This window comes from Macrosteles quadrilineatus, unplaced genomic scaffold, assembly GCF_028750875.1.
Source record: "Macrosteles quadrilineatus isolate MER2022 unplaced genomic scaffold, UCM_ALF_1.0 Scaffold_6__1_contigs__length_79288215, whole genome shotgun sequence".
NCBI lineage: Eukaryota > Metazoa > Arthropoda > Insecta > Hemiptera > Cicadellidae > Macrosteles > Macrosteles quadrilineatus.
Genome location: NW_026542599.1, coordinates 19,201,118 through 19,216,115, shown reverse-complemented (window position 1 = coordinate 19,216,115; position 14,998 = coordinate 19,201,118). Strand labels below are relative to the sequence as shown.

The 14,998-nt window shown below is 33.1% G+C and overlaps 1 protein-coding gene across 1 annotated transcript; it reads right to left on the bottom strand.

Annotated features, from left to right (window-relative positions):
- Positions 1-12,792: 12,792 nt before the first annotated feature.
- On the bottom strand, positions 12,793-14,619 carry LOC128997370 (uncharacterized). Its single transcript, XM_054423007.1, has one exon. It carries the CDS (start codon positions 14,617-14,619, stop codon positions 12,793-12,795), a length of 1,827 nt encoding a protein of 608 aa, XP_054278982.1.
- Positions 14,620-14,998: the final 379 nt, after the last annotated feature.

Here is a 14,998-nt window from a genome sequence, read left to right as displayed (position 1 = left end):
AGCCTATCCACTATGCCACTTCACAAGGACGAAAAGTTTGGCAGTGATCTTCAACAATCGAGAACACACTCACAATACCACGTATCGTACTCACTATGTTTTCTATGTCTATAACTGACGACGCGGTTGACGCCGAAAAGCATCACTATTGATTTCATAAACGTTTTCCTAAATTCTTTTTACTTACGGAACATTCTGTATAACATAACAAATAATGTGGGAAAAAGCAATGCTCTACTTGAAGAACATAAAAATTAATGCTATAAAATGGAAATATTTACGACTGTGTGTGAATTCTCTTTTGGAAACCAGAAAGAAGTGCTAAAGTTATTGGCCTGTATTGGTGAACGAAACCACTCAAATCCTTTTAGAAAACTCTTCTTTGTTAGTTTGGAGTTCCCCAATTCTATCTACCAAACGATATACAAAAGAAACATTCTTAACTTAAGTAATGTAAATACAGTACATACACTTGTTTGGTTTCTATATTGCATGCATATTTCCATAGATGAAACATACCCCCTTGTGTTGGTTAGTCTATGCTATTTCCTAAAACTGTTTCGTCACTAATCCGTCTTTTAATCGCGGGTGATTGCATATCCAATTTGTTGATTATAAAGTGGTGGCAATTACTTTAAACCTCTCCTAAATAACTATCACCAATATGATTTTGCGAAACAGATTGTCGGCTATCTGTCCAATTATGCAATTGTGCAATTATGCATTTAATTATGACTAAGAAGTTTTTTTATATAACAATTTATTAACCGTTCAACATTATTTGTAATGGTTTAAATACCTGCATTCAGTAATCCAATATGCTGCTTGTGGCAACTATAGTTTCGGTTCACAGGGAGAGGGAACCATCTTCAGGCCGTACAAGGCGTCGTTATTCACTTCCATATATGAAGGTCGTCATTTAATAAATAAGTACATAGAACACGAACACACGAAAACGCACATTGACACGAACATTTAACATTAAAAATGCCGAGTACTCGGGAACACGAGACAGGTGACGCGACCGGGTGGAAGTTGTAGCTCGAACTTATGTAAATACTCGAGCAGCCCAGCGTGAACGAAGTACGTGCGCCGTGGTATCTGAAAAGTTAGGTTGTGTCCTTAGAAGTCCAATGTTTTAGAGTTAGCCACATGACAAGTTCAACATTAATCTATCTGAAAAAATTATATGTCTAATAACACTAGTAATAATATATTTACACTTATACTGTAGATTCACGGTAAATACATATGAAAGTTGGTAATTGGTGAGCGATTTCGATTGGACACTCCAATCATCATCAGACCCAATAGGCGAATGACAAGAATCAAAAATGGCGTCCCTTATATACTATTGGCTACCGGAAGTACCGGCCAGTAAATTTCTATAGGTACAACTGGAGTCAAAATTCACTTGTTACAAAAAATTGTTGTTAAAATAGAGACTATTTTAATTATTATTTTATTTGTTTTATAATAAGATATTAAGCTTTGAAAACAAAATATCGCCACCATATTGAAACTGTTATAAATTTTGTATTCATATTTTACACAAAGGTGGTCAAAACTATAAATATATTTACTGAATTTCAACGCTGTATCTCAAACCGTTAAGGAGTTATGCATGTTTTTTTAAGCACCTACAGACAGACATACGCTTAACATTTTTAATATAAATATCACACATGTTGTATTGCATTTTTTGCTTCTTTTGACCTCCCGAATAATACGGTAAAGACACCATGTAGATAGAAGATATTTAATTTTACTCAATCTTAGATTCACCTACTTTTTTCAAATTAACCTTTCTAAGTTGAACTCCCCTTTTTGTTTGTTCCAAGATTGATGTCGCTTTGATTTGAAGTTATAGCTTTGTTTTGTAACTCTTTTAACAGTAAATCTATCTTTGTTTAAATTTCCTGTTTGAAATTGTTTACTCGTATAGTATATTGTGTCCCTTTTGCCCTATTGCCTCTCAAATACAGCCAGGCGAGTTATTTCATGCTATGAATGGGATTCGTAATATAGAGATACATTTAAAGAAAGTACATATTTTAGGTGATAAGACTACAACAGTTCCAGTTGCCTAAAAAACTGCACCATTAAACATTACAATACATCACGTTGGTTGGGAAAGCAATGGAAGGGTGAACAAAATTTTGCTCTAACCGTTACACCTGGCGACCCTATATACGGATGTGCATTTTGCAATATGGGGACAGGGACTGAAATAATAATCACGTTTCATTGGTTAAACACAATTTCATTCTGTTGGTTTTCACTTTAAAAGGCACTTTCCAGTTTATCCGCTATTTTTGCTTCCACAGCCGTTTCTTCAACTTCGATAAGACCACATCTAATTGCAACTTTCTCCATTGCCACATTGAAATAGGTTTTTCGGTAGGAGCTTTCTTCTCTACGACTCGTCCATAAGAAGCTGCCTCTGCCCATTTCTCTTCTGAAACCACAATACACAAGAACGATTAGTTGTCATCAATATCCTTTCCACTGATTCATTCAAGGGCGACCTATATGTTTTTAAAATAGCCCCGCAGAAAACCTGCAAACTAAGTGAAATTCAATTAGTCTAAATGGAATTTTAATAAAGTATTGCCATAAACAAGACCGTTGACTAACCAACACGAGTAGACTTCTCATCCTATTAAAAATTTTAAAGCTCGTTTTTCGTGTCTAGTTCAGTCCGGTGACACAGTTCGCAAGTGTCAACGAAGTTTGTTTTTATTATTTTAGGGTTAATTTCATTATTTGTGCTTTACTGTTTTTTTTATATATCTAGGGGACAAGTTGTTGTTCATGATAGTTTAATTTGACCAAACGAGGTTTTAAATTACTAAAAAAAAACAAGACACAAATTGTAAACAAAACACGACAACTACAGTGCACCGGACAGAACTAACAATAAAATTTGATTCAGCTGATCTATAATGATGAGGAATCTACTAATTGAGTATCTTTTATCTATGATAAGACATATTTGTTCCCTATTTAAGTAGCATTAGATTTGATGAGAGTTTAGATATGCTGCTAAAGGGAAGGTAAGAAGGGGTTTTTTACCAAATGTTTATATGACAGCAATAGTATCATGTTTATAGGACGAAATAAATAAATTTGCCAAATTTGAACAACAAATATCTTTAACAAAAGTCAACTAACCCCGTTTTCTTTTTCTTTATAAGAATTGTATGTTACATTTGCGGACCGGGCTATTGCGGACTCAAGGGATTGTATAATAATTTATTTCGCCGTAATGCTGCAAAAACAGCAGTTTTTTGTACATACTTTGCGGGTCAATACTAGCATTTAACTCCCTCCCTTTTCAATAGTTCGTCATATCGATGGTATAATGTACAGTAACACAATTTTAATAGACGAAATGATTGAATCACCTACTAAACAGCTGCTTATTTACATTAACAGAATTGAACACAATCTGGAAGTCATTTTGAGAGGTGATTTTTACAAGAAACGTATTTTCGTTTTCTATCTTAGTTCTAGTTGAATAATCATCGCACGGGCAAAAAGTGTCTTTAAAAAATGACAAGAAAAGAGTCACTTTACGCCCTAGTGATGGAATATACTATTTTGTGTAGAAGGGCATTTGATCTATTTATATATGTTTGTATATTCTATAGATTACATTCCTTAATGATTTTAAGCAGCTGTTTGTCTAGAATCGTGAGGGAATCGGAAAAAGTGATCGTGTTAGTAGGGGTTTTTAGGTGTTTGACTACCATTGGTATTATTTACCGTAAGAGCCTGATGATCCTGCGCTATGTTACGGTCGCGGTGATGAAAACTCTTAATAGGGAAATCATTTGCTCTAACATTTTGTTCGTAGTAGAGTTATGTCACCAATAGTTACTTACCAATTGATCGATAAGGAATATTTGTCTCGTCATTCTTCAGTGGAATGTCATTCGGTTCACCTTTGCTTTCGTAGAAACCCTGAAAAGTGTGAGTCTCAAGTATATAAAATGTTTATGTACGGGTACTGCACAACTGTAGTACTCATTGTAAATTTACTTTATATCATGTCCGTAAAAGATCAAGAGGATTGGGAAATCAGAAAATAAAACAGAGAATAGATATCTATCACCAGATTTAGCTCAGACTTAAACTAGAAGGCTGAAATGTGTAGGATATGGAATGGAGCCAGGATACTTCTTCCACATGTGGACAGACATACTCCAGAAAGCAGGAGACCAACCACTTGGCAACCCAAGGCTGAGATAAGTTTGCTAAACGATATTGAAACACTCAAAACAACACATGAAGTATCGGAGAATATAAATACGAAGGTTTGCTGTTTGCGAGGCTAAAAATCTGCTGGTTTCCTGTGACCAAGGATATAACGTAAGATAAGCTATAATCTATCCAAATCCGTATAAAAATGTTAACTACACGATTATGGAGTTTCTTAAAATTAGTTATAAATTACTGACACAAAACAAAGGATGGATAAGTAGGAATGATTTAAAATGCATCCCAAGCTATTTCATTAACTGTGAATTTTCCTTTTTTTCATTTTTAATCTACTAATCAAGAAATCTTTCTTTCTCTAACTAAAGTAAACTTAAATCTATGGCTGCAATATTTACCAAGATCAAAATGAAAGAAGAAACTAGAACCAAACGAATCATTCGTGTTTGGCGGATCCAAGAATAGTAACTGTTTAAAAAATTAGGTCGAACGCCATTACCAATTTGTGCAAACGAAAACTTGTACTGCTCCTATTGGTTGTTCGAAGCAATCAATCAAACTTATTAATAGTCAAACTGTACTAGTAACAACTGTTCTATCATTTGCAAGCCACATGTCGGTTTCAACTGGCTGACTATCTACTTTTTAACTTTTCATAAATAAATAAATTTAAAAAGTGAAGATGTGAAAAGTTTTTTTTTTGTCATTTTTCACTTTAATTTTATTAATGAAGGTAACAAAAAGTAAATACAAATACCATAGCCTCGGGAAATCTGCAGACTACGCAAATTATAATTTGTCTAATTGGATTTCTTCTAAAATATTTTCATATAAAGACATATTCTTTCCCAATTTTAATAACACTAGGTTTAACGATTACTTAGGATTGCTTCTGTGGGGAAGGAAGAAGTGTTTTTGTCTCGTGGTAAGACCTTCACCCGACACCGGTTTAAGATGTTAGGTAGTCCAGCTTCAACATGAGAACCTTGAAGGGTTATTTGGTAAAAAATTAGGGGAGTTAGTACAAATGCTATACCATATGCAACCATATGAACAAACGGTGGCACGTTATCCAGCATGTCAAAAGGAACAAAAAATGCAACATAACATGTGTCATATCTCATTCCGTTTTAGGTCTATCTGTCTGTATGTGATTTTTACAAAGACATTCATAACTATTTAACTGTTTGAGCTATAGCATTGACATTTTGTAAAAAATGTTTATCTTATTGACCACTATGTTTGTACAAATTATGAATAAAAAACTCTTGAACCGTTAAAAAATGGCTGCTTTAAAAACTATTTGATGCCAAATTCCATGAAAATCGTTCTTTTACAAAATATTTGCAAGTTTTGTAAAATTTAGTAAATTTTATGTTGATTACAACAATATCGTATAAGCTTAGTTTAGACAAAGAATAACGGAGAAATTACTTTTTTCTTGCAATACCTTCAGTGTAAACCATTCAAACAATGTAAAAAGTAATTTTATCAAGGTATCAATGTTTAAATGGTGACAATTAGGTATGTAACGGTTTTCATAGAATTTGACATCAAATATTTTTTAAAAGCCGCAATATTTTTACGGTTCAAGAGTTTTTATTCATATTTTGTAACAATATAGTGGTTAATAATATAAACATTTTCACATAATTTTAATGCTGTAGCACAAACAGTTAAGGGGTTATGAATGTTTTTGTAACAATCTTATACAGACAGATGGACCGAAAACGGAATGAAGTAGGACACATATTGTAATATTAAATTTTTTTCTTTCGACATGCAGAATAACGTGACAAAGTTTGTTCATATAGTTCCAAGACACCCTGTATAATTGCGGTCGTTCACTGGTGCAATGATTTATTTGCAGTAAAATATATTTTTAACACTCTGTTTGGACATACCACACTAAGATTTATGATGTTTTATCATGAAGAAGTACAGGGGGTTACGAGCAATAAGTTTAATGTATTCCAAACCAGTATAGCTTGTTTTTCCATTTACGAAACAATGGAAACTCAGGCTTGAACTAACAATTCCTGTTGCACTCATGCTAAAATGTTTAAACATTTAGTATTTTATCAACAGAAGTATATAAAGAATAAAGATACTATGTAAATCAAGAAAGCAATAGTCAATCCTTGAAAGTAATATCCCACATAATGTTAAAGTAAAGTATTGTCAAGGTATAAGTGACACACGTAGCTTACTGATGGAGTATAACATTATTGAAGTGATTTATTGACAAAAATCTTGAAACGTTTGCAGTTTACGAATCGAGCTTGATGAAGCAGTTCCCCATACTGGACAGGCGTACAACAATAGTGGGCGTAGAAGAGTTTTGTATAGAAGGGTTTCATTTTAAATAGACATACATGATTTTTGTTGATTGAAGGAAACAATTTTGATAATCTGCCATAAGTCAAATTTAATGTTTATTAATATGAAATTTCCAATTTAATTTTCGGTCGAAGTATACACCTAAATATGTTATTGCTTGGTCCGTAGGGTTCCATACGATCTGTTCATATAGAATTTCAACATTTGGAGGATCTGACGGTTTTCGGAGGGTGAAAATCTTCAGTTCAGTATTTAACATCTTAAAACTAATAAACATCAAATTTTTATTTACAAAGCCTAACATGTATATTGCTTATGGTCAATAACAATTCTAGAATCTTGAACATAAACATATTTTTGGTTTTTATCACGAAAAGTATTCCTTGCAATCATTTAAAATTCATACAACATCTCCCTTGACAAAAATAAGATAAATATCGGAATGGAGGAAAAGGAGGGTGTATTATTTATATAGGATTCGGAGATAAGAACGACTTCACATCCAATGCAATGAAGAACCGATAGTGATTGTAACAATAGGAGTCAATTTCTTACAAAAATGTCTTGAGTTATGTGATATTTCCCTGGCAAAGTGTCAAGATTCGAATGTTGCACTTCCATTTCTTAACATAGGTTTTGAAAAAAAATGTGAATAAATTAGTTTTGTTATTTTCTCATATAAAAGGCATAAAAGATTAAATGGTCAATTTGACAGAGTAATAAGTTAGTAGTTTACGCAACGTTCAATAGAGGTTATGTTTTGTTTATAACCACTCACTGCCACATATTGTGAGGTATAATAGTCTCATTGTCTCAAAACCACTCACTCATTAAATTGGCCTTAACAGCTGATAAGTTTACGTTCAAAGTAATACGATTTTACTTCTTTTCTCTCAATTCTCAAACCTCATTGGTCTAAACCTACACTCATCTCCATTCATACTTGGCTTAAAATACCTACTATGTATGGTCGCCATTTCATTGAACAGTATTAACAGTATAAACTTGTACAGTAAACTAACAAAACAAAGCTTTTAAGTATATAAACAATACTGTTAAGTGAATTTTTAAATTCTAAGAACTGAATAGAAAAAGGCTAGTTTAAAAAATGGTCGTAGGTAAACTAAATAACAAAGGCCTACATGATCAGGGCTCAAATCCCGTTAATCACTAATGGTCTTAATCCATACAATCCACAAAAAAAATTATACGATGTTTGTTTAGTTAAGAAAACTTTCGCAGAACCACCTCTTGCAAAAAATTCCATACTTTTTGCAAATTAACAGTTTGTACAACCCACTCACTTAAACTGTATCTGACAGTTTATAATTAATATACTTTTACTAAATTAGGAGATAAGTATGTTAATTGTTATTAAATGTTTTACTGTTAGTTATTATGAGCATATTAAACAATTATTCGATTCTGAAACTAAAATTTTAACATTGACTCTGATGCAAACTCAATTCCAGATCAAATTAGGATACACAATGAATAACATCAACGTGTTATAAAATTCACAATTAAGATAACTAAAATATCCACAAGACAAATTGAAAAAGTTAAATGAACTATTAAACTATTTATTTATGAGAAACTAGCTGTTGTACCAGTGCTTTGCAACGGGAAGAGGACACAAAATATAAACATTTTAACCTTTACATCTGTAGTTTAACCTTTGCATATAATAGTTACACATCTGCCAACGCTTTTAGAAACAAAATTCAACTTTTATGGCCTTAATAGAAACGTTTAAGTTATAACTTTTAAATCTGGTAAGTAGTGGATACCACCATTTTGGTTTTGATTAATTTTAAATCTTGCGTAGGCTGATATGAGAAAAACTGACCAAATCTTGAATAAAACTTTGACATACATGATTTACCTTCATCTCCCTTGATTACATATCTTTTAATTTACTAACGACATTTTAAATTTCAATTTTGAAGTTGCAAAAATACTACCTAATTATTAAATTTAAATGAACATTTTTTTAAATTTCACTCTTCTTTTTATTAAATCACAAATCCTTCCATCTTCAGTTTCTTCACTCACAATAACTCATTAGCAAAACTAAGTAAGCTCTTATACACTTTAGAAATATTGCTGTGCCTTATCAATACAGTCTTTTGAAATATTAAAGAAACTATATCTATATGTACTATAAACATTTTTAAACAAATAATTCAGCATTAACGACAGCAGACAAAACTAATATGATTATCAAAGCATCAAGGACTAAAAAATGTAATAACAAATACAGTATATGTTTCGTTGCATCTCTGATTCTACTCTACAAAAATATCAACAAACAACTTAATATATAAACCAGTTCTTTTAATCAGTTTCATCGTCCATTGCCTTTACATGTTCACACTTACCATTAAGTAAACATAGTAACAGGCATTTAATTGATTTTAGAAACAAAAAAACACTGTGTACTGCTTAGTTTTATGATATTTTCCTTGGTTTAATTTATCAGTGGTGTGGAAAAACACAAATAATAAATGTATAAAATAAAGTACATGTGAACTGAAAGCTATGTTTTAAGTTATTGTGTTTTGCTAAACCTATGCTTAAATTAAACTAAAGAATATCATCAATAACTAAATTGTACGTCGTTGATTTTTGTTTTCTAAAATCTGTTGTATATGTGCAACTATATTTAATTATCAAATGGTAATACAAAATACTCTTATTTTATCTTTTTACCTAAATATACGTATAATAAACAATGTTATGTGCAAGTTATGTTGAGTTAATCTAACACATGTTAAGCAGTTGGAATTTATTTAAAGTAGCCTCCAAATTCATACAAAATATGTATACATTGTAATTTTCATACTGTTTCCATGAAAACATACCAATAACATTATTTTCATAACTTAGACGCTTTAAAAAATCCAAAGCAGAGTTGGAGTTGATACAGCAACGGTTATAGAATCCTTTGTTTCTATAATCATTGACATAGTTTTAGAATAAATAATCCATGATAAAAGGTTAGATTAAAATAAACCTACCTCATAGTTTATTTAATTTCTTTGTATCAGCTGTCTAAAATTGTGAAATATGTAGTTTAGCAGTTCTTCTTGTTTGTATTTAAATGTCAAAGCAAATATAAACAAACATTGTTAGTGTTCTCATTGCAGCCATGGAGACCAATAAATATTTACTTTTAAAATGTTCACATCAGAACTTTTAAAGCCAAAGGGCCAAAGCCTACGGTCAGTATCGAAATGCGAATAGTCCTATAATGGTCCTTGGTATGGTAGATATAATTTTGTAAAATTTAAGCCCAGTTGGTTCAGTAGTTTTTGCACCTATTAGTAACACACATACAGACAGACACCATTACATTTTTATATAATAGTATAGATAATAGTATAGATATATGAGAAACTATTTAAAAAAAAAGAGGAACTATTGATTTAAGGCTTAACGAATAATCAACACTTTTATTCCCGTTTCTTAGAATTAGAACATATCCAAACTTTATGTAGGGACTGGATTCCGTGGCATTATCCGTGAAATCGGAAAATGTCTGGAAAGTTTGCGCGATCAATAGTCTAAGATGTCGCCGAGTTCGCGGGATATAAGGTATGTTAAATTGTCGTAGAAAACCTAAATATAATAAAAAATAATTTGTCATTGGTTGTTATGTTACAAAGCTTCAAGATTCATTATTTCTAAAAAGAATCAATAAAACTAACTGAATAAAAGTACAAAAGACATTTAAAACAATTTTTACAGACATAAAAACCGGTGATCACTAAAGAATATTTAACAGCTGTCTTTAAGGTTAAAGTGACAGAAGACTGACTGAAACCAAATAACTGACAGTTGGTCTGAGCAATTGCGGATGTAACTGGAAATGAAATGTAACTGTGTCGGAACTGAAACGTGTGAATCGACCTTCAAACAACTATCAAATTAATATTTATTACTATAATAGCAATGTATTATCTTTGACTAGCAATACAATACTTCAGTATTCAATAGTCAATGGTATTATATACGACAACACAGATGATTTACAATTTTGATACAGTAACTATTTAAGTTTAAGGCAGCTAGTAGAACCTAACTGAATCAGCAATATGAAATTATTTTACTCAAGATATTGATAGCACGCAAAATACATGATACTAAAATGCGCTCAAAGTAAAAGAATTACCAAATTAATTTCTCATACACATCACTGAAAAAATTTTACGTCAGCAAGAATCTTTAATATCAATTTTCAAAGTAGATTCTTCCATAGAATGCTTGGTATTATAGCTCCATTGAGTTTTACAGCGAAATCCAATGATCCATAGTACTGTAGTTGAATTGCATTGTTCCAAACATGAAATCGCTATCATTTTTTGATTGAACATCTTTTCTGTGAATTCTTTACTGCAAGAGTTGAAATAACGCTATTGCAAATATAATTGTTCCAAATTCAGTCCAACTAATTAATGGGTATTTTTCAATGATAAGGCCTATATGTTGAGTATTTTAATGTTTAAAATAATGTAAGACTAATATTAAGATTGGGTTTTCTAAATTAAACAAGAGGTTTAATGACTAAAGCAGTATCTTTTAATATAATATACAACGAAACAAATTTATTACTATTCTTAAAGTCTGAATTAAATTAAATGTAGTAAAATTATCATGAGTAATTAATTGTTTGATGGCTAAAAAATTAAAGGGTCACACATAATCCACACGAAAACAATACAGTGTTTTCTAGAAAATCGGTAGGAAAGATACTACGATTGATCTAAACCAAAATATTTTGTTTATTTCCATGTAAACTTGAAACACTTTTTGGTACTAGGGGGTTGTCACGAGTCCGGGATGAATTGTCACATTAATTCAGGCTAGACCTAGGGGTTGTGGCATTATCACTCAGATAAAATCTATTTCTGATTTGGCGTGATTTGAACTCGATAACTCAGGGACCCGCGCTGTAACCACTAGACCAGCTCACTCCCACACCTCAAGCACTAGTGGATAAGATGCCTTAAACCAGAAAAAATAGAAATAAAAATTTCAATTTAGATAATCTTTGTCACTGACTACACTCAGTAACATAATTTTGTCAACTGAAAAATAATTTTCAAGTTATCCTTAGGACTCTTAAAAAAGTGTTGCTAAAGATTCAACATTCTAAGCTTCTTTGCGTTATAAATCAGATGTTGTCAGCCTGTGTAGTGGTGATAAAAGCAATACCTCATAGATTTTAAACATCGGGTTTTGTTATTACTACTTCTAAAAACATTTGCTCTGTTGCTTACCAGCTTTATGTTGAATGTACTTTAAATTTTTAATTCACTACAGCTAAGTTGGTAATAAGGTGCTAATAAGGTGGAATACAGTTGTAACAGCTTCAAGTGATGTATTGTGTTTACGAATTTATCATCATGTTGGTATTCGCTTGATTTGTTTACAGTAGTTGTAAATATGTAACCTTTTGGAGGAAACATTTATAACTAAAATACAATCAACACAGTAACTTAGTAGACTTAGTAAATTTGTAACTGCTTTATGGAATTTATATTCAAAAAGACTACGATAAAAAGAAACATAAGTCATAACGTCGTTATAACCTATAAGCAATCATTTTGTACGAAGATATTCGTACTTAAGTAATAACAGTAATAATTACACATGGGCAGGTTGGGGTTGCTCTTTAGACGGATTAGGAGCCATTAGTGCCAATCAATACCAAACCTATTAGCGCTGCTTAGTGCTTAGATCAGCTACTAAGTAAGCAACCAAATAATTGATGAGCAAGGATAATAATTGTGCTGTTGAATTATAGTTTGTCGAGTATCGGTTACTGAAGTAATATTCATAGTCAAAGGTTGTAGGTATAATAGTAACTTTAAATCCAAATGAGAGTTTTATGAAAACATTGAAAGCCTTGATAAATTACCTTAAGGTTAAGAAAGGGTTAAACGGCAGTAAAACCTTGGTTTGTTATAAGCTTTTTTATCTTAATTATAACAGATTATACTATATATACTGTACTCTAAGAAAAAAACACTTTAGCCACAGTCGAATAATACTTCAGGAGAAATAATTAATATATATTTTTAGAATTCGTGATTTGAAAAGATTTGAAAAGGTGAAAGATAGTAAAAAATCCAGTTTTTATCACAATATAGTAACGAATCATCATAAACCACTATCAACGCGGTAACTCTTCAAAAACACTATTCGTGGATGGTACTCAAATATTAATTACCTGCGCAAAGCGTGCACACTTTCCCAAAGTTTGAAGGTGAAAAAGTAAAACACCTCACAAAACATCATGATGCTGAACCCGTTGAACACGCCAACAATGCCGAAACAGTAAGCCATGAACTGTGCAAGGTTGGTAAAACTGACTCTCAGCGTGGAGTAGAAGCCACTCTTCTTGAAGGATATGTACAAAATGCCCGTGTAGTCCTTGCCGTAGACTTTGAGGCTCTCGAACTCGTAAGTCAAGGAGGTGCAGTCCGGTAGACATTGGCAGTCGCAGGATCTCGCTCTGGAGCACAAGGATAGGCAGACATTGACTGAGGAGTTATGGCGGGGAAGAAAGTAGGGGACACAACCACACATTTGTAGGGAACAGTTGGCAACACATTCAGCCTCGCAGTTGCGTTCGCTGTAGTACTTGAACATTGACAGCCCCCTCTCATGAGAGTAGTAACACCCCCTCGCTGTAGGCAGATGATTCTCTAGGTCAGCTTCTGTGGTGACCAACTCCGGGATAACTCTGATGTGTAGCCCTTCTCCCTCGGCTATCATCAGTTTGTTCTCAAATATGAAAGGAACGTCTACCGGGTTGTGGATGGCGAAACGACCAACATCCTGTTTATTCGGGTTGCAAAAGTATTTACCCTGTCTTCTCTCACTTATCCTGAAAGTGATGACGTGGTCGTCACTCATGTAGGCGGGGATCGTCTCGTTGTTTCCGTTGAAGTAGATCATGTTTTCCAAGGTAAAGTTTGCTCCCCTGTATCCATGGCCGGTGCACGAACCTCTCTTCAAGGGTAGAGAAAGCACAGTGGTTTCCTTATAAATGTCTTCATGCTTTAGGCCGTTGATTGTAAAGCACATGCCAGACCCTGATATGAAGTGTTGAAACACGTTTTCGTAACAGCTTAAATCGTAGTATTGCATTATCTTGTACGTACTATCGTGGGCCTTCCTCTCACGAGTGATCATGAATTCGCACATCGGAAAAACCTTCTTGGAAAACCTAGAGTACTCGTCGTTCTTCAGAAAACTTTGGATTTCCTCTTCAAAAACAAACCAAGGATTCCCGGAGAGCTGGCCGTTAGAGCTGTTCCTACAGATGCTGGAGGCAAAGGCCAACGTTGCTTTTTCGTCAAAGTCACAAACACTGTTAAAGTCACATTCACCTGTTTGACCGGTAGAGTTGCAGAAAAAGCACTTTTCCAAATTCCCATTGTAATCGTAACTGTTGTTAAGAGAAGGCGCCAAACATATTGAGATGGCAGGAAACGGTATCTCATTGACGTAGGTTAAGTTGTTCGAGATAGTTCTGACCACTGGTGATCTTTGCCAGTTATGGTACTCTTCCTTGATGTAGATGGAACTGATAAGAAGAGCAATCGCGTGGAACAATATCCACATGTAAGCGTGAAACCAAGACTTGTGCCTTTCTCCGATGAACTTCAGCCCCGGCATACTTATAGACATCATCATCTGCCTGAAATAAGACCTGGCAAAACTATCTTCCGTGGAAAACTGTTCATTGAAAGCCAACTTGTCGTAGATAATATCAACTTTTTTGGAAAGCTCAGCCAGTTGTGATCTATCGATGTCAATATCGCTGTACTCATTTCTTGTTGAGTATCCGTAAACATCTGTGAATTCCTCCAATCGTGCAACCCTTTGTGCAAGCTCATTCAGATCGGTTGGCTGCTGTTCTTGAGAAGGGTTTAACAATGAGTAACCCGTTATATGTTCCTCGAGTTGAACAAATCTTGATTTTAGTTCATTCAGAGTTGTTCGAATCGACTCCTGTTTCTTCATTGACGGAATTACGTCATGCATGTTTAAACCCCTTCGCCAATATTTAATATCAATGACCTTTCTTACGATGTTGTTGAACTGCTTGAAACCAAACTTACTACATACAAACTAAGCATTAATAATAAATATACTTCAACAAGTAAACTTTGAATACGTAACAAAATCATATAGTTCACTGACAATAATGTTACTCCTTACACAGTGTTCAGCACATACAAACTGCATGGTGGATAGCGTGATGAATATGTTTAACCTCTAAAGGTTGACAAGTTTATTGTTGTTTCCGTATTAACGGGAAACAAGGTAGCCACGCCCACTCTAATTATATTTTCATTATCTAGTAGTGATACATGTAAAATTAATTCGTTTGTTGTTTCAATTATTTGAGAGTACTACAGTA

What these genes read in the sequence shown, in the direction of transcription:
- LOC128997370 (XM_054423007.1), bottom strand. Translation starts at nt 14,619, where the DNA reads ATGCATGACGTAATTCCGTCAATGAAGAAACAGGAGTCGATTCGAACA.